Below are 24,792 nucleotides of genomic sequence, written 5' to 3'. Positions count from 1 at the left end.
CAGTACTATTGAGTGTTTAGAGTGCATCTCGCTAAGAAATGATAGCCAATGTTCTTACCAACAAAACGGGAACCGGTTAAAATAATTTAAACGCCGTATTGCTTCCTTTCAGGGTGTTCGTAATAAAACGTCATGGTTTCATGGGTAGTAGCCACATATCGGCGAATGTTATTCGCATTTCGATAAGAGTGAGCGGTCTGTCAAAACAATACAAACTTTCATGCTGTCTAGCGGGAGGGTACAAAACATAACTATTCCTGCCACCTAATCTTAAAATGCAAGTACGCTCGTACATGGACTTGCAACCCGAATTGTTGCGACAACGCTGAAGAGTGCGGTTAAATAAGTCCACCTGACCAATAGGAACTTTCACAAAGCAGTAGCATTCTAACAGCCATGAAGTTAAAAGTGTATAGCACGGGCGGCTACACATTGTCTTCGGGAAAGGGCAGGAGATTCCGGTACATTACGGTATGGCCCGCGAGTGGGTGAGTAGGGCAGTCAACGCAGTTTTTGCAATGGTAGTCTGGTAATTCGAGTGCGATTCAAGTGTCACAATCTTCTTGCGCAGGTTAAGCATGGGGTGAATGTGATGCTAAGTCTATTTTCCTCGCCATAAATCGGCCAGTACGTGAAACTCAATCGCGACGGCACATACATAAGAGAAAGAGAGAGAGAAAGCTCTTTGTTAAAGAAGAAATCCGAGAGGTTTGCCAGAATCTCTACACTGACATGCTACTCGGCGGGGAATGGGTAGAGGAGGGTAGAAAAAGCCCTATAGATAACAGGGCGGAAGAACGAGGAGAAAAGAAGTAAGAAAAAACACACATCGTTGAGTTTGCGGAAAAAGTTCGATGAACATCACGATCTCCGTAGTATGTCAAATCAGTTCAGTGACACCGATCTCGTCTAAGTATTCAAATAACGCCACTGGTGCCCTGCGTTCGACAGGCATCCTTCACATTTCTAAATCATTCTCACGCCTCAAACATACCCAAGTTTGCCAATATTCAGCAATGGGCAATGATCAACAGTCGCATTTTGAATGCAGAATTCTCCTGCCTGTCGCGCCGACGTTGAGAGCACCAAACTATCGGCTGCTGTTCTACGCATAGGCAAGACATTTGCAAGCAGGGCCCCAAGCAGCCAGCAGCAAGCAAGCAGGAGGCCTTTTATATACATTTACGGACCAAGCGCACCCATATAAGTTCGGTTATCTCTCATAGCGACAAGAGGGCCTAAAACGAGATCCCGTCAGCTTTACGTTGGGGTACCATCATTACCCATCTCTCGTAAAGTCGTCATTCCAACTGTCGGCTTTCTCATTATACGAGACTGCCTATGTATACAGGACGTCCCATCGCTACAATCCTCAATCAACCCTTGCGCAAGCAAAGCATGCTTAGCAAGGCACATGTTTTCATTAGTGTGACTTTTACGCAATTCTGCATGGTCACGGCAGTTACGGCGTTACACCAGCCCCATTGTATTCCATGCGAGAGGAGTATTAAGTCCTTTTTTAGTGCGGTTCACTCCACGTGAACAATTAACAAATTTTCGCACCAACAAACCCAGATTTCAAACGTTACTAACCAGTAACACGTGCCGCTTAAACTGCATTGATCCCTACGCCCGAAGAAAAGCAAACGATAGAAGAGCCACCCACCGATCCTCGGCGTCGATTCCATGGAAACTTGCCGCACGACGCCTGCACCCACTGTATACCAGTAGACAATGGCACCGAATAGAGGCAGTCCTCGCAGCGTTGAGTCGGAGGCTGCAAGGTGCAGGGCCAGTTGAGGCCCTTCCTTGAACCAACGCCACTGCCCAGAGGTTCATCCCCTTGGCCCCTCGCATCCTGTTCACAACATTCAAGAGGCATCAGGTTTGGCGACGGCTTGCAATGGCAGCAGGGTTCTTTACTGTCTTGCCTTGAGCGACCGGGATACGACGGTTGCTGAGGCTCTGGAAAGTTATTCTTAGGAGGAGAATGCTTGGGAACGGGCAGGCTTATCTTAGGCCTCGCACCACGCACAGCGTCGACGAAGCTGTCGTCGCTGTCGAGTTCCAGGGCATCAAATGATGATGCCCTTCGGGTTCCATCGAAAGAGGAATCAATATCGTCTCCTCTTCGAGAGTCCGCGTCGGAGCTAACATCGCTGCTCCGGCGGTGGTGGTACTTCCAAAAGTCTGATATCTGAAGGCACTCGTCTCGATTCTTGGCGTGTGCAGCTCCGGGCGGATCTTGCCACTTGAAGCCACCTGCCCAGATGTTGCACGGTGGTGGCGGTTGATCACCGTTAAGACTCACTCTGCAGCCAGGAGATGATGAAGTGGAAGCAGACGAAGAAACACATTTGGCAAAGGGGCCCCCATCACGGGAGGTCTTTCGCGGGTCTGAAGACACGACGACACTGGCATCGGAAAAAGGAGACGACGACAATGACGTAGACAACCCTGGAGAGTGGCCCTCAAGACTAGAGGAACCTGGTGGCGTGGTGGAACCGGACCAACGTGGAGATGTGGGCGTCGACCACGGTGAGAGTCGCGTCGAATCGAACGAGCTGGCAGGCGAAGACGGCGATTCGTCTCTACCACGGCGCGCTCCTGCACTGTGGCGAGGGATCGGTTCTCGGATGGTGAGAAAAGAGCGGAGCTCCTCATCCTCCTCGTCAGAGCTTTGCTGCTGAGGCGACGACGACAGCCTTCGGTTCGTTAGAGGCTGCATTTGAGAGGATGGCGCAGCAACGCGTATGGTTGGTCCTGCGAAGCGGTTTGCACTACTCGCGTTGCACTGAGACGACAATCTTGGGCGTCGCCAGAAGGACTTGGTCTCTCCGGACGAAGAGCTGGCTGCACGGGACATGGTGCTCCTTTTTTTCTGTCTGTTTTGTACGATATGAACCAGTGGAGTGATTTTGAAGTGGCTATATCCACCGCAAGCCAACTCGCGCACTCAAAGTTAAATTAGGATAGACGCACCTCCGAGTAAGCCAAATGGATTAACACATGCCGTGCAAACCACCCGCCAAGATATTCATCCTTTCACAGCAGGGTACAATGACTTGGGGGTGGTCTGGAATGCAACAGCCGCTCCATTGTGTGCCTTTTGTTATTCCTACTCTATACCCTACAAATCCAGACAAAGCGTGAACATTGAACCATAAATTAAATATGAGGTCTCGACAACTAGCGGTGCACACGGCTGTCCTTAATTGTTAAGTACTTTCTTTCCCGTGGTTCTACGGGCAAAGATAGGAGATTGAAATAGAGAGTAGTTCCCCTTTTTACTCTTCTACACTACTGGTTGGGAAAGTCTTGAAAACTCATTCCCAACGCCACCCGATAAGCGCTCGTCTCAATCCAGATCAGACTGTTGCAATCAACGTCCCTCTCACAGAAATGCGCAGAGGCAGTGCTTATCTCCTAACGTGCGCCACACTGGGAAAATGGCCGTTTCTGAGCTCTGGTTCTGGTAGCGCAGGTCTAAGCTCGTTCAATTCGTGAAATGACAGGTAGCGTGAGTACACATTCCAATAGACAGTACCCACACTCGACAGAAGTGGTGGAATAAATTTAGGCAAGAAGCAAAAATAGATTCCTCTAAGAGGTGAATACCCACTGGTATACTAACAGAAAAGACAGTGCACTCTGAGCCCGTCCAGGTTGACTGCAGCACTAATAGGAACCACAACCGTTGAGGCAAAATACGGCCAAAGTATATTTGACACGCGCCACAAAGTAGCCGTGCAAGGAACTGCTGGCATCCACGCTGCGTTACCGGCTACACTGTTGTCCAGTGCGAAGGACTGCCCGGTCAACGAAAGAAAACCCCTTTCGTCGACAAGCGGTGGTCAAGCTTTTGTAAACGGTGCAACTTCCCTGCTCCGTCGTATTGGGCGGCGTTCAGAGGCGTCAGTGAACCCGACGCGGCATCAACTCGCCTAGCGAAACAAAAATATCCGATCTCGTTCAAGGGTAGAAGACAACCACAGGTCTCGATGGAAAGGTGTGACGTCGATTAGCGCGCAACAAGAACGGCGCCTGGACCTGTTCCCTCGGGGTTTAAACGGCGGGAACAGCCCTCACTCAAACGAAAGGGCGGTTAGACATAACATCGAACATGGTGCAGCTAAACACACCCACGCTAGCAACTGCAACAAGAAACACGTGGAAAGGATTCGCGCCGGTGCGATGCTGGCGGGGTACCAGGATGTAAACAGACGTGGTATCCTTTTTCTTCTCGTTGTCTCTAGAGAGCACGATAACTTGGGCTGCGGCCACTAGAAGCTCACACAGGACAACAGGTGCTGGCGATGGTCTTTACACAGTGCACACGCAGCAGATGGGTGTGGGCCTCCGGCGATGCTCTCGCACAAAGCACCTATCGCGCACCGCACAGCCGCTGGTTGTTTCGGTAGGACAGGTAGCGGGAGGGGAACAACAACACGAATAATTGAACAAAATGTGGTGTCGGAGGTACGCGACGAAAATGGTCACGACGTTCATGAGCTGGTAGGTAAGGCACGCCGGATATTCGGCCACAGCGACGACGACCACATCGGGATGGGACGCAACTGCTAAGCACGGGCCAACAAACCGATATGACCGTCGGACGAAAGAAGCCACGACGGCTACAGGGTTCTCTCTCTACAGAGAGAGGGCGGTGTGACGAGAGAGGGGGAGGGGAAACGAACGACGAGCCGTGGCGGGGAGAGACTGAAGAGACTACGCCTGGTACTACGCGCACGCGGGGAAGAAAAAAAAGTCAGCTAGCGCGCGCCGTGAAAAAGTGATGTGCGGCCGCAGCAGTGGAGGGCAAGGCCACGAAACAACAAGAAATAAGAGAAGAAAGAGTGGCAGACGGCAGTGCGCCCCACCGCGCGACGCGGCACTGGTCGGCGGCGGCAACCAGTAGCAAGCAAAGGATAAAAGCCGGAGCAGAAAAAGAGGGGCAAACGGATTCCGGATCGGCAAGGTGGTTGTCGGGCGGGGAAGGGCCGCTCCGCGTTGCGGGAGAGCCCGCGTGCAGGGCGCCGGCGTTTTGTACCGTTTGCGCGTCTGCCGGCCTGCCGGCGCGGAAACCAGTTTCGTGCCACTCCCGGCAGGTGGCGCTAGCCTACCACGATCTGCGCCAGAGCAAGCTCCTTCAGTTCGGCTAGGAGGTGTTCGAGTAGTACTGCTATTTTGGAGTCATTTTATTCAGGCTTCTGTTTTTTTTCGCCCAGCCGAATTACCATCGTCATGCAATTCAATCGTCATGCAAGCTTGCTAAGTCCCTTTAATTCTGTTACGGCTAGCATGGCGCTCGTCTACTGGACAAGTTCCTTTGTCCGTTTAGACGGTTTTCATAATGTTCGAATTTCGTAATGAAATATTTAAGATCAGCTACGCCTGATCCAAATAGCCAATATGGGAGATGATGTATATCGATTTTTGGACGTCGGAGCCCAATTATGAGCTCCCTCCCAATATATCACCCCCATCAACAGCCCCCCCCCCCCCCCCGTCTTCTTTTCTCACTGAAAGTTCTACTACTACTACTGCCCCCCAACTACCGCCTTAGCTGGCGTCTCCAAGCTCCGTCCCTAAATCACGCTGATTTCCATAATGACACCGCGCATTTATGTTCCCTCCTTGCCTCCACGGTTCGTTTCATAAAAGTATGTCACTTGAAGGTACTGATGACTCCTAGCAATTTCTAAAATATACTTGAAAAAAAAAAAAGCAGCTCTATCTATGTTCTGTTATTCTCGCAACCAAAGTGTATTTTTCTGAAGCATGCTCTGAACCTTCCACCATTTGCCACGCGTATAAAGCTGTCCCGCCTATCTTTTTTTGACAGTTCATACCACAGTGCCACGTCCTTTTCCCGAACGTTCATTCACCCGGCTCCTTACGGTTCTGCTAGCTTTGACCATGTGCCTAAGGTTAATCCAGTACACTCACGCACCAAGAAATACCAATTTTCATTTGTTTTGTTGTCAATAAACGACACAATGCTCTACCCACAGACATCGTCTCTGTTACATACCCATTCCGTTTACAATCTACCTTACTTTATACCTGTGCTACACGAGCGTTTGAAATGACAGTTTAGTCGAATGACCTTCGAAATTTCAAATGCCATTCGAACTGCAAGGAGTTCTGCCGATCTACACGACCATTCTCAAAGGCAGTTGAAAGCTTCCGAGTTCGCCCGCCATGTTTTGGTGTCGCCACTGCTGCCATGTCTCGTCCTTGGCAAAAATTTAATTTTAGAGTTAAAATGAGCAAAATAACTCTTACTAGTGATCAAAATGATAACAACCTACAGACGTGGCCAAAATATGCACAAGGCAGCCAGTATTTTTTTTTTTCAGTACCGTGATGCTGAGACTACCAAGTTACCTTGTAATCGTAGACCGACTGACAGTTAACAAAAAGAAGGGACAAATTATGGAGGTCGTGTACTTTAGACACCTAGATTTACTCGTAAATAATTGTTTTTGTTATTACGGCATGCAGAAACTGCGCCCGAGGGTACAACCGTTCGCGTTTCAAAGGCCTTTGAGATTCTCAAAGGTCAGCTTCCGTGCTCCTTTTGATTCAAATGACATTTTAACCAAATGCCTTTGAAAAACGCCGTGTAGCATCTCAAGGGCGTCATTTGAGTCAAATGACATTCGACTCGAGGCCTTCGAAAAGCTCACGTAGCACGGGTATAACTTACTTGGAAGCGGACAATGATTTGAAGCCACCGTTGACATTTAACGCGTATTACATGCGTCGACCATGCATATTACTATTTTTTGTAACATGTTTCACATGTTACCATTGACTGGTCAGAGTATTCTTAGTCACTGTGTTATTATATTGTTGCTTGTGTCATTGGTCACTTTGTTATTAATATTGTTCCCTGACAAGCTGTTTTACTGACGCGATTTTAACCACGTTAATGTATCCCCTCCTAACTAATGCCATTTCGGCATCGGCCGTCAACGTCTTTAAATAAATATATAAATCTCTGAACTATGACGTCACGAGAAATACCATCAATAAAGCGCATGTGCGCCCACTCCCCCTCTTACTCTGAATGTAGTATTAGTTTTAGGGGCGAAGCCTCTTAGGGGCTCGGTTTGCCGGCGTCTCATGTCGTCGTCGTAACCGCAGTCTCATGTAGTCACGGTACTAAAACACCCGGACAGTCGTTTACAACTCGCGCTGGAACGCTTCTATCGCGTACTAAAAAACATTGCCACCATCGTTTACGGCTCGCGCTAGAACTGTTCGTGCTTCAAAGACAAGAGACTTTCACAGCAAAGCTGTATACCTCTACCCCAGGAGATTTCATCTCCGTTGGCAAAAACGCCAATGCGCCAAGAATACACTTATACACTGCATGGGCATGATTTGCCCCCCCCCCCCCTCCTTCCGTTTGACGTTAGTGAAGATGGCCCGGGATTTTTGTAAATGCATGCATGTCTCTGAATTTCTAAAGCTTCTCTTGTTGGATACTATTGATCTGCTCTTGCGCCTGCTGTGCCACCTGTGCGGATAAAGCTGTTAAAATGTGGAACTGCTGAGTAGAATGCGAATGTTAATCTCTCACTGCATTGATCCCCTTTGGCAACAGCGCACTCCGCCATTTGTGACTATGCCTCCACCTTATAGCAAACATATTATTTGTTTTTTACATAATTACCTCGTGCACCTTAATCGACCTTTTCCTGATTATTCTGACTAGAATTATTTAAAAGTGTGTTAGTCCAAGGTGTATACCACCCTCAATTTTTGAGTTGGAGTGTTGGATTTAAGGTTGGATTGGATTGGAGGGTTGGATTGAACAAGGTGGCTGACCCTGGCTATGATGCAAAATGACTGCGATAATTATTTTTATTTAAGATGATACCGAAGAAACGAGAGGACTATACGAAATCCAATCTTCGTATGCAAAAAACCATCCCAGACCAAGACGCTTATGCCAGTAGTCTCGAAGCGATTACGTAGCTTCTCCTAACCGTCTCGACACCTTTTTGCTACACATCCATTCAAAATCATCTAAATGTCTTTAAAACGTCATTCGGGACGTTTTAGCACATCCTGCATCCGTACGCAAAAATCTTATATCGACATATTCTAGGAGCACGGGGTGTTGAGAGGTGAGTTGATAGTTGGATTTCAGGAAAAATAAGCCAAGGGGAAGACGCAAGAGAGGTCGTTTGCCCAGATTTTTTTATTGACGTCGAAGCTTCAAATTCAAGCTAGAGAAAAGGCGTAGACTTCGTCAAAACGTCGCAGGGAAACCGCACCGACACGTCGTGACTCGGACCCCTCCAATCTCCAACCTTCCGCATACGAGTTAACTGCAACCCGCGAGGATCTGTAATTTCACTCCTACTATTTAATATCGCATTCCACCAACTTCCAACCTAATTAGACAATAACCTGGCCTCCATCACACACTTTACACGGATAACTTAACCACATGAACCTCACATGGCTCGAGCGGAGAGCAGCAAGTTCCTCTCCAGCAAGACATTCAGAACACGTCGCTTACCTTCAACCAACAGGGCTCACAGCGAAACCTAACAAATCTGCTACTGATCCTCTATGCCCACACAAAAGGCGAAAGACCAACCAGTGATATTCCTTGCGGGGATTTTTCTATTTCTCGGGGAATTTCCGGCAGTTATTTTGGCCAAAAGGGAAAAAGGAAGTGTTTAGTAGATGCAGGATATTTTAGGAGTCGAGGAGTTGTTAAAAAGGAAGAATAATGTCAGTAAACCAATCCTCGCATCATTTATTACTGTGTTTTCTTATAAAAATTTCCCTTAACACTTCGTCGGATTTATGTTCAAATATCCGCAGTCGTGTCCGCGCAAGCCACAAGCCTCCAAGTCCGCTTCCAATCCAGTTGATGAAACAGGAGGAAGCATTGAGGAAAGAATACTCCATGAGAATGGTCTAGTAAAGCGTGAAGCGCGGTGCCTTAAGGGCTGAAGCCTTTTCGCATGTATTTCTGCGCAATATACGAAAATGTATTTCAGGTGCGCTTTAGTCCGCGTGTTTTCAACAAGAGATGGCGCCAACAGTACTGGCGCTGAGCTAAATATAGCTTGATTCCCCAACAATGTCCCGTTTTTTTCGTACGGACATTTTTAACTTTGAGCTTTAGCGTGCAAATAAGCATGCTGTTTGGTAACAGGTGTGTAATTCAAATGTAGTGGCAAAATGAGCGGCAAATGTAGTGGAATTTATGACTTAACAAAACTTGTTGCTGTGCTTGTTGGTACCTACTTAAAGAAGAAAACGTGGCTCAAACTAGACGTGGACGAAGAAGACAAGGTACGACAATGGCGCCTGTTTTTTGTGGTACCTTGTCTTCTTCGTCCACGTCTAGTTCGCACCACGTTTCCTTCTTTTATAAGTGGAATTTAGTTCGCCTTGAAACTGATTCTCTGAACGGCGTCCGCGTCCGGAAAGCTAACTAAAGTACACATAAGTGGCGTTGGGTCACGTCCAAAACCGAACAAGAATTCAAGTAAAAATCCATCATCTGCAAAAAGAAAATGCAGGGAAATCTGCAGGGAATTTTGAGAAACCTTAGGGCACAAATCCAAGACATCGGGTATTTCTGAACCTAAAAATGGGAATTTTTTCCCCAGTACGGAATATCACTGCCACCTAGGTCTACCCCATACCCCCGTTCCAGAATTAGCCACGCTCCACATACTGGGGGCTTCTTTCCACAACGATGTCTCCGGAGCTGCCCTCCTGCCATACCACAGCTCCAAAAAACAGTCACACAGCTAGCATAACATTAGCTAAAAATGCTAAAGGGCAGTTTTTACACACTGAGAAAAAAAATTGGCTTAGCTTGCACTAGGGGTGCATGGCTGGAGAAACAGCAGAGTTGGCAGCCCCTCTTCCTTTTTCGCAGACCCGGCTGTTGCACCTCATAATGGATTTCCGAACTTGCCGATGAAAACTCTGCATGACTGGCAGCCCTAGCTTGTTTTTTCCGCAAGCTTTCACATCTCTCCCAAAGTGGACCGCGTTAGCATGCGCAAGAAGAGGTGGCAACGGGATTCACGAACTCGGCATCGGTAGCGTTATAACTGCTCAGTGCTCCCCACATTAGTCGCGAACGCCCGTGAACTGGCGAAGAGAAGAGCGTGCGAGAGATCACGCTATGAACGCTGAGCCGAGGTCTTGGTATTTTTGCGAGCTCCTCATGGGGCGCAAGCCGACGCGCAAGCTTGGACGACACCGAGTGCTCCGCACGAGGCGCATGCTCACGTGCGCTCGCTTTTTTTTTTTCTGCGAACGCAGACGAACAAAGCTCAAGCTTGAACAGTTATGCTGTTAAAATGGTTTTAGTGCTGGCGAAACTACGTCATCCCTGCCCAAATTGCGTCCCAGTAGAGGAAGAGCGAAATTTGAAAGTTTTTCTTCGATGTTTCTGCGTTTTTTCGGTTATAAAAACGTCTTTTGTGGCTGTAACGAAGCTAAGCGAGTTTACAGAAAGCTAGTTCTATCAAACTACACGAAGTTGTGTTTTGTCTTCATTGACCCTTCAAACCACCAACCCCCTTCACCTACCCAAATCGGCAAAAGCGACTTTCCGGGATATTGTATCGCCACCTAGTACTTCCCTTCTTATTTCCTACCCATACAGCTCACCCGAACCTTTCTCTCGCTATATTAAGGGGGGGGGGGCATTTTTATTTATTTAATTATTTATTTATTTATTTATTTAGGGAAACTGCCAGGGCTAGAGAACTGGTTTGCAGAGAATGCCCAGGGAACGAAATTCTGAGCTGTGTTCGTTTTGAATGAAATGTCCGTTTCGCGTCCGTTTCAGTCGTGACGTTGTTCCACCTGCGAGGCCCCTGACCAATGGATGTGCTGCGTCGCATCTGGTCGTCTGCTTTCAGCCAATCAGCGCTCGCTCCAAGTGGATACTTTGAAACGGACATGAAATGAACAAAACTGAGAATTCCGCCCAAGGGTCGAAGCTGTTTCCTCACGGCATCAACAGCGTTTTTTAAAGGCACGAAATGTGCATACAAAGAGAGAGAAAACGGTTGGTTTTATTACTGTGCAGGCACTAGAAAGGTTGGCCACCACAAACCTGTGCGCGTGCTATGAAGTCCAGCAGAGGGGGACATGCCCTCAGAGTAGCACGTACCCGCCGAGAAGTACAGTAGCCGATCGTTTTTTTGGGACTCCAAAAATTTGGACTTGCTGGATATTCCGGACTTTCCCGAGGCATCACCAGCTGTCCCAGAGTGGTAATGTATATGAACAACGGATATGTCGGACAAAGTAAAGCCAGACGTTCGATTTTTCAGGCAAAATTTTCCGCGACAGAGCCCCGGTGCGACTCCAGGACGACACCATTTTGAATCCTAACCGCCTGGCTAGCTTCGGATTGGATAGGGATCGGCTTGACTCCCGTGCGTGTAACCAACTTTGATCTTTCGCGACATTTCAAGAGTTTGCTGCAGGGAACAGCAACATACTGTTGTGCGCCGAGCTAACGGACGACGAGATCGTGTTCGAAGTGACCACGCTGCCGCGAAGCGACTCTGACGCCGAAGAAGACACTACCGACCGTCCGCAACCGCCAAAGCAAGACATTGCCAACGCTTTGGCGCTGTTATCCAACGATTACGAAAAAAAAAAAAAAAACGTGACGCTTGCAGAAATGCAAGCAGACGTTCTCACATGAAGGAGGAATTTAAGGCAATGAACCATTAATGGCTTCAGCCCTGTTTAAATGAAATAAAGTTCGTTTTTGCGACTTGCGAAATTTTCGGACTGCTCTTTCGTTCGGACTATTTTTTTAGTTCCCCTCCAGGACCGAAAAATCGGTAGGGTACTGTATTGGACAACGCCGAGCAAGAAAGAATTTGTGCTGAGTATAAGGCCCACACGTTACGGAGCAGAATATAGGTTTGTTTGAAGCCGATAGGTGGCGCAAATGGAACAAAGGAAGATTGAATGCGCACCGTACCGCTTCAGGTTGTCCCTTAATTTCTTTAAATATAAACAACCACTGGCTCCGACGGAAGTAGCGCGTAGCTAAACTGAAGGCCATGTACAAACGACATTACTTTAGAAGATGGAGAATAACAAAGGGTGAGAGGGAGGGGGAGAGATAGAAGAAGAAGAGGAAGGAGTTAACACCTTTCTCGGGGGATCGGCCCAATTAACAGCATCAATGTGAAGCTTCCCACAAAAATATATATCAAAGTGCAACCAAAACAAAACTACAAAGATGAAAACAGCAATACACGAGTACCTAGTTCAGCTCCTCGCCTGAGCCACGCCCTATTCTTCCCTTCCCGCGACAGTCGGTGCGTGGTCCGAACGGGTTTAGACAGGGGTGTGCATCGCGCCCCTTCTTTCGGTGCTATTGCGGCGTTATTAGCGGCGTTCCGGGTTCAGCCTTATCCGCGAACACCCCACGCTAGATCGCCCGGCGATCAGTCAGCGTCTTTAATTTCTTCCCCTCACCCTCGCAGGCACGCACATAAGCGACTGCTGTGCAGCCACACCCAGACCTCCGCCGTTTCATCGAGCCTCAGGCGCTGTTGTGGCTGTTTAGCTGCTCTTTCGCGCTGGCATGAACGGGCTTATGCCGAGGGCTTGTCTATACTCGTAACGGTAGCAGATGGCGTGTGAATCTTCACGTTGTTACTGTTCCTGTCTCTTTGGAAGACAGTCGTGGACAATAAAATTCGAAGGGTAGAATTGCAATCACTGACCAAGTCAAGTATAGAATGTTTGACGTTTCAGAACCCATGCGAGTTTCTTGTTGACAATCATTATCAGTGACTTGGTCAGTTGCTGCAATTTCGCGCTTAGCAGTATGACTCCGCAACCGGCAACGTGTCGTAGAACACTTGACTACAATAAAATTTGTAATTCCACGAAAAGATAGCTGTAAAAAACGTGTCCTTTCTCATCTATCGGCTGCAACTGGTCATACTGATAAATTTGGCCATACGCTTATACTACGCGTTCATGGAAGACGTGGGGCGTGAAGTTCACGCCATCATTTTTCTAACGGTACCGATATAAGTAGGTGGTTACTTGTAATTATTAGTGTGCAGTGAAAGAAACGCCCCTGTGTACGAGAATACGGAGTGGTTTTGCAAACAGCGCGTTAAAACAGGACCACAAAGAAAAGAACCAGACAGGACGAGCGCTGTCCTGTCTGCTTCTTCACTATACGGCACGCCTCACCGCCTGCGTTGCGTCGGCGCGTTAAACCCTACAATCAATCAATGATGTGCAATGAAAAACATGCACCGGTGTTAGGCAGTGGATCACATGTAAGGCAAGTATGGTTATAGAAATGTTATATTCACATGGGACGATGATCTTTCGGTGTAGGTGAAGCGGTGGAGTCTGCCAGGCACGCACTTAGCCAAGGCAACGAGTGGTGCCTGGCTTGTGCTCGGTGATGTTTCATGGGTCATGTATCTGAGCCGCTTGGCCAAGCCGCCCGCGGGCCCTCCTGCTGTCTCCCGGATCTTGGCACTGATGGTACAAACCATGCTATTGACTGCGACAACCATGATGATGATAATGACAGATAACGCAGTGTCTACAGTGCCGTCCTATGACATTCGAATATTTAAGGCTAGGCTAGCACCGGCCGAAGCGTCTGTCGTTGTAGTGAAGAGGATCCGTCTTAGCGTCCTGATCCCAAGGACGGTGGTTCGAGACCGGTTTTTTTTTTTTTCATCTTAAAATTGAACTATAATTTTCATGCCTTAGGTTACTTTTAGTGTTTCCAATTATTTCTTTGTGTGCGTTAGGTTATCTTATGTTATGTTTAGGTTAGGTAGCCTGGCTTTGCGTTATCTAGAGCGATGTAGTGCCAGACGCGCCAATTTTGTCACAAAGCGCCGGTGGACGTCAATATAGTGGAGTGCTTATAATACCGTCGGATGGCACTCTAGACACGGCCTGGAGATAATGACCGCGTACTCTCATGACGAATTATAGAAGAAATTTTGTGAGCCCAGTCATTGAAGTCCACTGGGTCTCGTGGAGTAAGTCTTGTATTAAGTCAGATCACTCGCCAGGGCTCACTGGGCAATATCCTGCAGTGTAAACTGTTGTGTTGTGTAATGTAGTTCTGTTCATGCCACCAGGTGGTGCACAATGCTAAGGTGGCCAATTTCCAGCATCATCATCAGCAACCGCAAGCCCGGTTATAAATATCGTGTAACAAGAATAAAGGGTCTCTTTTCCGTGGGTACGAGGTAGCGTCTACATCTCTCTGCCACGTATGGTGACTCTGTGGGCGGCGGATACAACATAATGGCGACGAGGTAACCCTTTTCGGCTGCGGGCGGAACGCCACGTCACTACTCAAGTACGACATACTGCAATCTTCTTCAATGGCACTGACGCCGCCGCCGCCGTTTCCACCGACACCGGGAAAGCCCGCCATACCGTGGACGCAATGGCGTCGGCTGTTCGAGAACTACCGTAATTACCCGATTCTAACGCGCCCCCGATTCTAACGCGCACCCGATTTTCCAGGTAAAAAAACCGAAAAAACTTGCACCTCCGATTGTAACGCGCACGGAACTTTGTGAGCAAGAAAAACGAATGCGAGAAAATTCCCCGCATTTCCCCGAGGGGAAGAATGTGAAAGTGCGAATGCACGAGTTGAATTTGCGCGGTTCGGTAATGTTCGCGAAAGAGAGATCACACACACACACACAACTACAAAGAAAGAAAGATGCATTTATTCCCAGACACCTATTTGTGTTGTCGTTGTACTTGATTGCTAGAGCGGATCTCAGCTTTGAAATTTCGTGTCAGTACTCCTTTAAGCGGGCGCATTAGCCCTTCTCACGCCCGATTCCTGGCCAATCCCCCACGTGGGTATGTGCCATGTCAGCGACCAGGCAGCGCGCGCCCATCTCCCCCCGTTGCCAAGGAAGACGAGGAGATTCCTGGCCAATCCCCCACGTGGGTATGCTATGCGGACATCGCCGGTGGACGCAGGTTCAGGGTCGCTTAAGAAGTGCATCGCACTTAAAAAACGGGCGATTTATTTCTCGAAATAATCTCACTCATCTCACTCGTCGTCGCTTTCCGCTGACCACAACATCTCGTCCTTGGTGCCGTAAAGCGCGCTCGCGATGCCATACTTCATAACGGACGTTCGACCATGGTCGATGGGATCGTGGCCCACGCCTCGCACGCCCATCCTGCGAGCTTCTCCAGAGGCGCACGGTTCAGCCGACCGCTCGTTTTGGATTCTAGAGAGCCGCTGCTGCCATTGCTGTTATCAAGCGCGCAAGTGGAACGATTTGACGGTTTGTGTGAACGTCGATAGAAAAGCCTAGACGCCTATGCTTCCTGCGTCCGAAAAACCGTTGCTAAAAGCTTTGGCGCCATCTTGAGATGGCGATGGCGATGGGCGGGACGAAATTTCCGTTGTTTCGGCAGTTTCGGTTTCGTATCCGATTCTAACGCGCATGCGATTTTTCGGCCTATTTTTCCGCGAAAAAAAGTGCGCGTTAGAATCGGGTAATTACGGTACCTCGTAGCGTCGGCAAGCGACGCGTACCTGCCAGCACGCCGCAAGGCGCTCCTTCTACATTGCCTGGGGGTCGAGGGTCAACGAATCTACTACACGCTACCAGAGAAGCAACCTACGGTGGACGAAGACGAATTCAAGACTGCTCTACAGACGCTCGAGGCCATCTACGCAGCAAGTACTAACGTTGTCATTGAACGCCAGTGGTTTGGTCAACGCGTTCAGTTGCCGGGTGAGACCGCGGACATGTTCGTTTCTTCGCTGCGAGAACTTTCACTTTCCTGCGCCTTTAATGACAGGGCCGACGAGTTCATACGCGACCAACTCGTCGCCAAGACGAGCAACACCGTACTTCAGGAGCGGCTACTTTTGGAAGGCTCTTCATTGACGTTGGACAGGGCCCTCACAATTGCTCGAAGTATCGAAGAAGCTGCAAAATATTCCAAGGAGTTGTCATCAGCTAGCCCTGCAGGGTACGTGCAAAAAGTGGCAAAGCGTTTGGCGCCAGGGCCAGCCGAACAAAATAGTAGGACAAAATAGTAGGACTTGCTTTCGCTGCGGCTCTGCGAAACACTTAGCCAATTCTAGTATTTGCAAAGCAAGGAACAACACCTGCAACAACTGTGGCAAGGTAGGCCATTTCGAGAGAGTCTGTCGTAGCGAGAAGCTTAGCAAGAAGTCACTAGCTGTTCAAGAAGTCCAGCACCACGATCCAACAGCTCTCAGCGTACTGCAACTTAACGGGGAACAGAGCACCGGAGTGCGAATACAAGTACAGGTTCAAGAAACTCTCGTTGATTTCCTCGTGGACACGGGTTCTGCAGTTTCAATTCTCGCTGCTGACACGTACAGCAAACTGAGGCCTCCACCACAACTCCAGCCAACATCGGCGACATTGCTCGATTTTTCACGCAGAAAAATCAACATTCAAGGATGCTTCGCCACTCCAGTCCAGTATCGGAACCGGCATGCTCAACTCATTTTCTACGTGGTACCACAAGGCACAAATCTTCTGGGCATCGACGCCATCAACACACTGCAACTACAGATAAATGGTACGTCACTGAGCTGCTTCCACACTTCTTGTAAACCGGAAGGGCTCTCTCCTGATCTGCTATCCCAGTTCTCTGACCTGTTTGACGGGAATTTGGGTTTTGCAAAGGGCTTCGTGCATAAAGTCAAGATACGCAAAGATATCGCTCCTGTAAGCGCTAAACTTCGACGCTTGCCGTTTGCGGTGAAGGAATCTGTGGAAGCTGAACTGAATCGGCTAGAACAGGCAGATGTGATTGAGAAAATTGACAGTGCCCCTTGGGTCTCACCAATAGTTGTAACGAAGAAAAAGAACGGGAAAATTAGGATATGTGTAGACCTGCGGGAGCCTAACAAAGCAATCATTGTGGTCTCCTTTCCCCTGCCCCACGCTGAAGAGTTGCTACACAAGCTGCAAGGTGCAAAGTTCTTTTCAAGACTGGATTTGGCCTCGGCCTATCATCAATTGACTCTTAGCCCAGACAGCAGGGACCTGACTGCTTTCATCACAGAGCATGGGCTGTACAGGTACAAGCGTGTCTGTTTTGGACTAGCTTCGGCACCAGCTGCTTTCCAGAGAATGATGTCTATAATCTTACAAGGCTGCAGAAATACTCTCTGCTATACTGACGACATTGTTGTGTTTGGGTGCACAAAAGAGGAGCATGACACCTTCCTTCAGCAGGTTTTGAAGTGCATTGCTCATGCTGGGCTAAAACTGAATGAAAAGTGCATTTTTGGAGTGAAGGAGCTTGACATTTTGGGTCACAGAGTGACTGAAGAATGGGTTCGCCCACTTGTGAGCAATGCAGAGGCCATCCAGACAGTTCCAGCCCCCCCAAATGTAGCAACGTTGCGCTCTTTCCTTGGCATGGTTGGGTATTATGCAAAATTCATACCGCACTATGCTGAACTCGTTGAGCCTCTACGACAGCTCCTTCGGAAGGGAGTAGGTTTCACTTGGATGCCGGAAAGGCAAGCCTATTTTGACCAGCTGAAGCTCCTCTTGGCAAGTAACTGCTTACAGCTTTTTGACCCTGCTTTGGAAATAGTGGTTACAACAGATGCTTCTGGCATTGGCATAGGAGCTGTACTCCAGCAACAGAAGGGTGATGACTTGCATACCATCGCTTTTGCATTTAGGCGCCTAACACCGGCTGAAGCCAAGTACTCTGTAGGCGAACTAGAAGCACTAGCCTGAATGTGGGCATGTGAGCACTGGAAAAGGTACCTTTGGGGCAGGCACTTCACGTTACGTAGAGACTATCAGGCACTGGTGACGCTGCTCGGTGTAAATGGAGCGGGCCGTCAACCTTTCAGGATTGCCAGATGGCATGCCAGACTCCTGGCATAAAACTACACAATAGAATACAAGAAGGGCACTGAAAACACTGTCGCAGATGCCCTTTCCCGGTTACCGCAGGAGAAGTATGGAGCCCGTCCGGAGCCGGAAGATGCTGTTTGCTTTGTTTCTTCTTGCTTAACTCACGAGGAATTCGTAACTGCAACTGCGCAGGATTCTGTACTTCGCCAAGTGATGCAGTGGACAACGTCCAGGTGGCCATCAGCCAAGACGCTGCCTCCAGAAGCAATTCCTTTCTACAGGGTTCGGGACGAACCGTCAGTGATGAATGACCTGCTGCTCCGAGGGGAACAGTTCGTGGCACCTTCTTCGTTGGTGAGCAGACTTCTGGATATCGCCCATGAATCACACCCACGCATCACGCGTACAAAGCAACGACTCCGAGAAAAATACTGGTGGCCTGGCATGAACAAGCACGTCGAACAGCTGATCAAGTCTTGTGCCGTTTGTCAGTCTGTTGACAAATCAGCAAAGCCAGTTGTGCCGCTAATGCAGCCGGTATCATTTCCTTCAGCACCGTGGGACAAGATAGGCATCGACATCGTTGGTCCTTTCGCAAGGGCTCCTCAGGACTGTCGTTTTGCCATTACTTTAGTAGACTATTTCAGCAAGTGACCAGAAGTAGGGTTCACGTCCAACGTCACTTCAGCGACAACCATGTCCTTTTTGCGGAGTATATTTAGCCGTGAAGGCTATCCAAAGGAGATAGTGAGTGACCATGGGCCACAATTTACATCGTCCAGTTTGAAGAATTCTTGCGCAATAGAGGTATCCACCACACATTCTCGGCAGTCTATCATCCACAGTCAAATGGACAAGTGGAACGGTTTAATTGTGTGTTAAAGGACTACGTTCAGGTGTGTCTGGAGGAACACCGCCCACTAAAGGAGGCTGTCACAGAGTACCTTGGGATCTACCGCTGCACTCCGCATGCTACTACGGGTCAGAAACCTGCTGTTCTCCTACACGGCCGTCACCCAAGGACCAGACTCGATCTCGCTGCAGGACCGACTGGAAGTGTTCCTGAGGTCGGAGGCGTGGAGCTTCAAGGCGTCCAACAAAGGGTAACTCGGAAACAGCTTGCAAGCAAGCACTATACGGATCGACGTCGTGCAGCCAAACATTCGTCATTGAGCGCACGACAAGCGGTTCGGATTAAGCTACCGGGACATGTGCCAAAGGGTTCCCCATCGTATTCACCTCCTTTCACTGTGGTTCGGCGCCAACATGAGGACACGTACGAGCTGAGCGACGGTCGCGTTTGGAATCGTGAGCGGCTGATTCCATACACTGCAGCCTGGAATCCTGCGACAGAGGCAACCTGCGTTTCCCCTGGGACTCCCGGCTCAACCGCAGCACAGCCCCCGAGTGCCCAGATGTTCCAGCCACTTACTACCCCGGCCAGCACCGACAGAACGGCAGTTCCAACTTCAAATGCAAGTACTGGTGTGCCGAGTGTTGATGTCACGGACATGAGTGTACCAAGGAACGTGTCGGGAGGGACTGAGGCAAGTGCTGAAAGTGAGGCTCCGCGGCGATCCACCAGAGATCGACGCAAGCCTGCGTGGCTGGCTGAATATGACTTATGAGACAATGCCGTGACTGTGCGTGCCCCTTTTTGGGAGGAGGGGATGTTGTGTTTTGTAATGTAGTTCTGTTCATGCCACCAGGTGGCGCACAATGCTAAGGTGGCCAATTTCCAGCATTATCATCAGCAACCGCAAGCCCGGTTATAAACATCGTGTAACAAGAATAAAGGGTCTCTTTTCCGTGGGTACAAGGTAGCGTCTACATCTCTCTGCCACGTATGGTGACTCGGTGGGCGGCGGATACAACATAAACGATGGTCACACAAAACTAAATAGAATGGGAAGCCGTAGCCCTACCCTGCAACTTGGCGAAGTAGTCCGCTGCTTCCAAGGCATAAAAGAAATAGTGTTTTGAGAAAAATTTGCACACAAGTACGAACACCCTGGTTAGCATAGCTCTCGCTTAAAGCACCAACCCACAAACCTTCAGAGGTGAAGACAAATCCCTGCGCTATGTAGTCGCTTGACTGCAATCTTTCCTGGGCAAATTTCATGCGAGTGATTGTGGCATTTCCGTGTGCGAAACCAATTTGTAACCCTACACTTTCCTCTTCCAAAAGAAACAATCAAGTCATCATCATCACCACCCAAACATAACAATTATCATCATTACTAGCTACATCAGTCTCATCACATCCTTGCAGTATGAAGCCCCGCATGCGACGTTCCGTTCAGTTTTGGGTGCAAGCCAACACTTACTTTGCACCCCCATCCCCACTACTTCTTCGCTTAAAACATTTCTTCTGTTTGCGACTGCGGGGCACTTCTATTCTTTTTCCAAACTGTAAAAGACAGCATCTGGGTAAATCGCGATTTGTAAAGCGAACGGGCCCGGTTTGAACTCCAGGAATGCTAATTTTTTTTTAGAAAGACCTGTGAATTCTTCCCTGTAAACTGTTCTCTTGGCTAAATTCTGCGCACTCTTTTCGTAAATAAGGGTGGTTCGGTATGTTCTCCGTCGGAGCGGGTCGCAGTATGTCAACACGGCACGGTGCAACACGGTTAAACAGCGTGCTGCATCGCACCAGAATGTCTGGGCTTGCGCATATATCTTAGAAAGGAATATAGCGTCCCGCCTGATACCTTGTTTCCTGCAAACCCAATCTTTGTCCCGGAATTCTCTCGTCTTCCCTTCACTGAGTACCTCTCTTCTCGTCAGAAGACCTTCGTGATAGGGCGCATGGGCAGTCGTTGCATTTGTCCTCAAGGGTTCTCTTTTTCAACTCTCTGGCCCCGCAATGCATTTCGCTTTGTGGTCGCTTCCACTGAATGAAACCTTTTTTTTTTTTTTGATAATCTGAGCACGCCATGTAAATGCGATTCTCACATAGCCTGATTTTCTTTTTCGCAAAAAAATATTTTCTTTGTGTTCAACTTAATTTTACGGCTCCAATAAGCCCACAAACAAAAAACTAGAGCTGGTAGGGCAAGTTATAACTGATTTATTAATGAGCAAATTCATTGGGACATCTTGGAAGTAAAAATGTTTTGTTGAGTAGAAAAAATAATTTTGCCTGATTTCTTTGATAACCTGAGCACGCCATGTAAATGGGTTTCTGACACAGCCTGATTTCTTTTTCACGCAAAAAAATGTTGTCTGTAGGTTCATCTCAATTTTACGGCTCCCATAAGCCTACAAAAGAAAATAGAGAGCCGGTAGTGCAAGTGTTAACTCATTTATTAATGTGGTTATTAATTAGAACATCGGAAAAGTAAACGTGCGTAGTTGAGTAGAAAGCATATTTTTGCTTTATTTCCTAAATGTTATAAGTACATGAGCCCACAAATGCAAAATGAGCTTCGTAGTGTGTATATTTATAGATATACAAGCTTGACATTAAAGCTAGTACCTGTGTTTTTTAGACTCAACATCATAATTTTGTATTCACTCGGTCTTTTTCTTCTTGGAAGTGTCCAGTTCTGCTAAAATGCAATAATGGTGACGTCTATCGCAGTAGTAACCCTTGAAGGACTATTTCCCATAAAACGGGCAGGTGTGGTGTCTTTCTGTATGCGCTAGAGGGATTTTTACGTAGTGACATCATTTGGCACCACCAGGGCCGAAAGGATAAATGAACCACATTTTTTTATTACTTGACTGACGCCATAAGTGTTTCACGGCATTGAGAGCCATTTCTTAATCTAACCTGCCTTCCGTACCGACAGCAACCTATTGTGTAGTTTATGTGGCTGCATACTAGCTTGGTAAATGAATTACTCCGAAGACCTATTATCTGTGCATCTTCACGCGCTAAACGAAGGCCCTAAATAGGTGGTTATCGAGGGGAAAGAAAAAAATTCCCCCGATAACAGATATCAACGCCGTTTGTTTTGAAATGTCATAATTAAGAGAATTTCTTATGTTCAAATAATACCCCAACGGGGCAGAAAGTGGCGCTTGCCAATGCATAAAACCTTGTCTTTTCCCTTAACATTCGTTTATATTTATTTCTCAGTTACTGTTTGCAACCATAACTCATCAGTGATCAAGAACCAAGAGCTCTACATTTTCGTTTTAAGTGCGAAGAAAATGAAAATGTCAAGAACAACCAAGTGGTTGTTCTGTTGCGAAAATTCTGCTGTTGCGAAAATTCTGTCAAATCTTAAAAATAACGGTGCTTGCAGTTTTTTAATTACACTTAGCTTAATCATACACTCTCCCATGGCGGACGTCTGCATGGAGAAATTTAAATTTTAAAAATGACTGCAAGGTGTTCTAGAGGTCAATGCCGCTAAAAAGGAACGGAATGAATGAGTTCAGCAATGAGTGCGGGTTCAAGCTGCAGCAGAGAAGTGATAGGCGGGTTCAGTGACTAGGAAATAAATCAGACCACCTGCACTGTGGATCTGCTAACGTTGCCTGAATCTGGCACAGACGGCGTTTTTCTTTCCCGCCTGCATTAATAACTGCTGCCTCGGCAGGGAAGGGGGCGCCCGCGAACATGTGCTTTGCAGCACAGCGCTCCAAACACTAAACGACTCCGGATGGACTGCCTATAAAAATTGTTCTGTTCCACATTCTCCGCGTAAAAGGCAGCAGTGGGTGGACGGGTACTGTGTAGATAACCAAACCGATGAACAAGCGAATTCCTACTTCACACTTGAACTCTTGGTATTTGAGACTGCAGATGCTATAATTAGCTCAAATAATTTATGCACAGAGGAAAATCAATATGCCATGCTACCCACATCAGCATTTTTAGTTGCTCACCTAACGTATATTGGTGAATGTGTCGAAATGTGCAGTTGTCCTCATTCATGTCCCCAAAACCGCTTTCAGTGCTGAACACTACATGTAGTCATGATGCGCATACAAATTTAAAATAGGTAAGTCAACCTGACAGGCACTACAATATTAATACCTTCATTTTATTCAAATTCTATTTGTTTCTTTTATTTTTTATTTTGTAATGATTTTGTAAAATTCCGAGCATTTTTACTGAAAGGACTTACAATGCTCCCTTGTCTAAAACGTTTGGAGACCACTGGTATAAACTCCTGCCAACTGTATCCTTGTGATTACAAGAATTATACCTTTTGCATTGCTTTTTATACTATACTTAGATGAAGCCTTAATTCGCTCCTCATATCCCGTGATGAGTATTTATATTTTTCTCAAAAGTACAACATCTTGCAGTGCTGTACCTCGCCGCAATTTAGCACGCACAACAAGGACGATATAACTTTTTTGAACCCTGTGCGGCCTTTTCATAGCTCCCTTTATGTTGGCGCACATACAAAAGAATGAATTCAACGTTGAAGATGCTGCCCTGTTGCCAGTGTGCACGGAATGAGTGGCCTTAGCCGCCGGGAGAAATTAAAATCCTGAGACGTTTCCTTGCAGCAATTGACCAAGAGTCTAGACGAAGTATGTCTCTAAAGGGGCCACGAAGACACAATACTTGAGTGTTTCATTAATAAGACTGCTATGTCCCGATAACAATGGCCCATATTTGATCGCGAACTTCGGACAGCTGACGGAGATATTAGAGAATACCTGTAGAGCAGGGGAGATTTCCCAGCACCTTTCCAGTTACTTTCGATGACATCACAGACTCTTGTTCGTTCGAGTGGTCTCCGCCGACATAAACCATCCCCAAGAAACATGACTGGGTGATAGTACGGAGGCCTACTTATTCGTTTCGTCGTACCACTTGAATGCTAACGTGTAGTTAGCACACAAATGAGTAGGTTTTATTGCTGGCCCATGTGCAATCTTTGTCAAAATTTTCTAGGCCAAGCCGGAAACGCGCCTGCCGCAACAAATTCAATGTACAAGCTTACGTCACGAGCGACGCGGAAGCGCTAGAGAAAACACCTTTGTTTCTTACTGCCATAAAATAGTTTTGTCACATTTAAAGGCAAACCTTATTTTTGAATTCTTTGTGGTCGAGAAGGCTTAAGGTCGGCCTCTAAAATTTTGACAAAGGGTGCAAATCACTTCTGCCCATACCGCGTCACTGCAGCGTGAGATGTGAAAAATTTTGTAGTACTTCTTGCATTTTCGGCTGGAATAGATTTAAGTGAGCTACTGAAAGCCAGTTCTTTCAAATTACACGAATTTGCATTTTGGCTTCAGTGCCCCTTTAATAGAAAATACATGTAGAGCACACCAGTGCCCCCAGCATTACTCATGGAACGGCACCGTCCCCGCAAGGGTACTCCCCAATACACGCCGTATCACTGATAATTCCCGCACGCTTCTGCATCACACATAATTATATATTGGACGGAGTCAACATGGTGTATTAAACAGGACGTTTTCTCACAGGTGTCTGGCCAGAACCGACTCTTCCCAATGGGTTCTGCGAGAACATTGGTTGTGGTATGAAGTTGCCGTCCCGACGAGAACAATGTGTATGCACACTAAACTTTTTTACACCCTTTTGGCCAAAAAGGGCGTAAAATAATTGAAAAAAGGGTGTTGGGAGGCCCTCACACCCTTTTTCTTGAATCTCAACACCCTTTTTCATTGCTTTCCACCTTTTTTTTGTGAAAAAAAGGGTGTTGACCAACCTCAACACCCTGTTTTTAGGAAGGGTGTTGAAAGGGTGTGGAAAAGGTGTTCAGCTCTTCATTGATTGAGGCCATGCATGCAATATAATTTCAAAAAGACATCCCATTGCTCCAACCTCCCAACCTCGTCAAAAATGTTCAAAAGAAAAAAAAAAGCTGCCAAATTCAATAAAAAGCAGCGGCAGCACCGACGTTGAAACAGGAAAAAAATATCAGCCCTTGCTTGTTACGACTTC

At 47.6% G+C, this 24,792-nt stretch overlaps 1 protein-coding gene across 5 annotated transcripts in view; it reads right to left on the bottom strand.

Moving 5' to 3' along the window:
• The window catches only part of Lmpt (four and a half LIM domains protein limpet), a 347,866-nt gene that overhangs the window by 239,208 nt on the left and 83,866 nt on the right, over positions 1 to 24,792 (bottom strand). Inside the window, exon 1 of one of the 5 annotated variants that reach the window (XM_077682882.1) lies at positions 13,362 to 13,527. The exons of 3 other annotated variants lie outside the window; for them this stretch is intronic. In XM_077682882.1, coding sequence (XP_077539008.1) covers positions 13,362 to 13,472 — 111 coding nt within the window. In that variant the 5' untranslated portion in view covers positions 13,473 to 13,527. Of the gene's footprint in view, positions 1 to 1,666; positions 2,882 to 13,361; positions 13,528 to 24,792 lie in introns of those variants that run through there. One more of the 5 variants, XM_077682880.1, reaches the window with a different exon arrangement.

The sequence above is a fragment of the Haemaphysalis longicornis genome, unplaced genomic scaffold, assembly GCF_048455015.1.
Source record: "Haemaphysalis longicornis isolate Haplotype H1 unplaced genomic scaffold, Haemaphysalis longicornis Haplotype H1 scaffold_9, whole genome shotgun sequence".
NCBI classification, from domain to species: domain Eukaryota; kingdom Metazoa; phylum Arthropoda; class Arachnida; order Ixodida; family Ixodidae; genus Haemaphysalis; species Haemaphysalis longicornis.
This window is presented reverse-complemented; position numbering and strand designations above follow the sequence as displayed.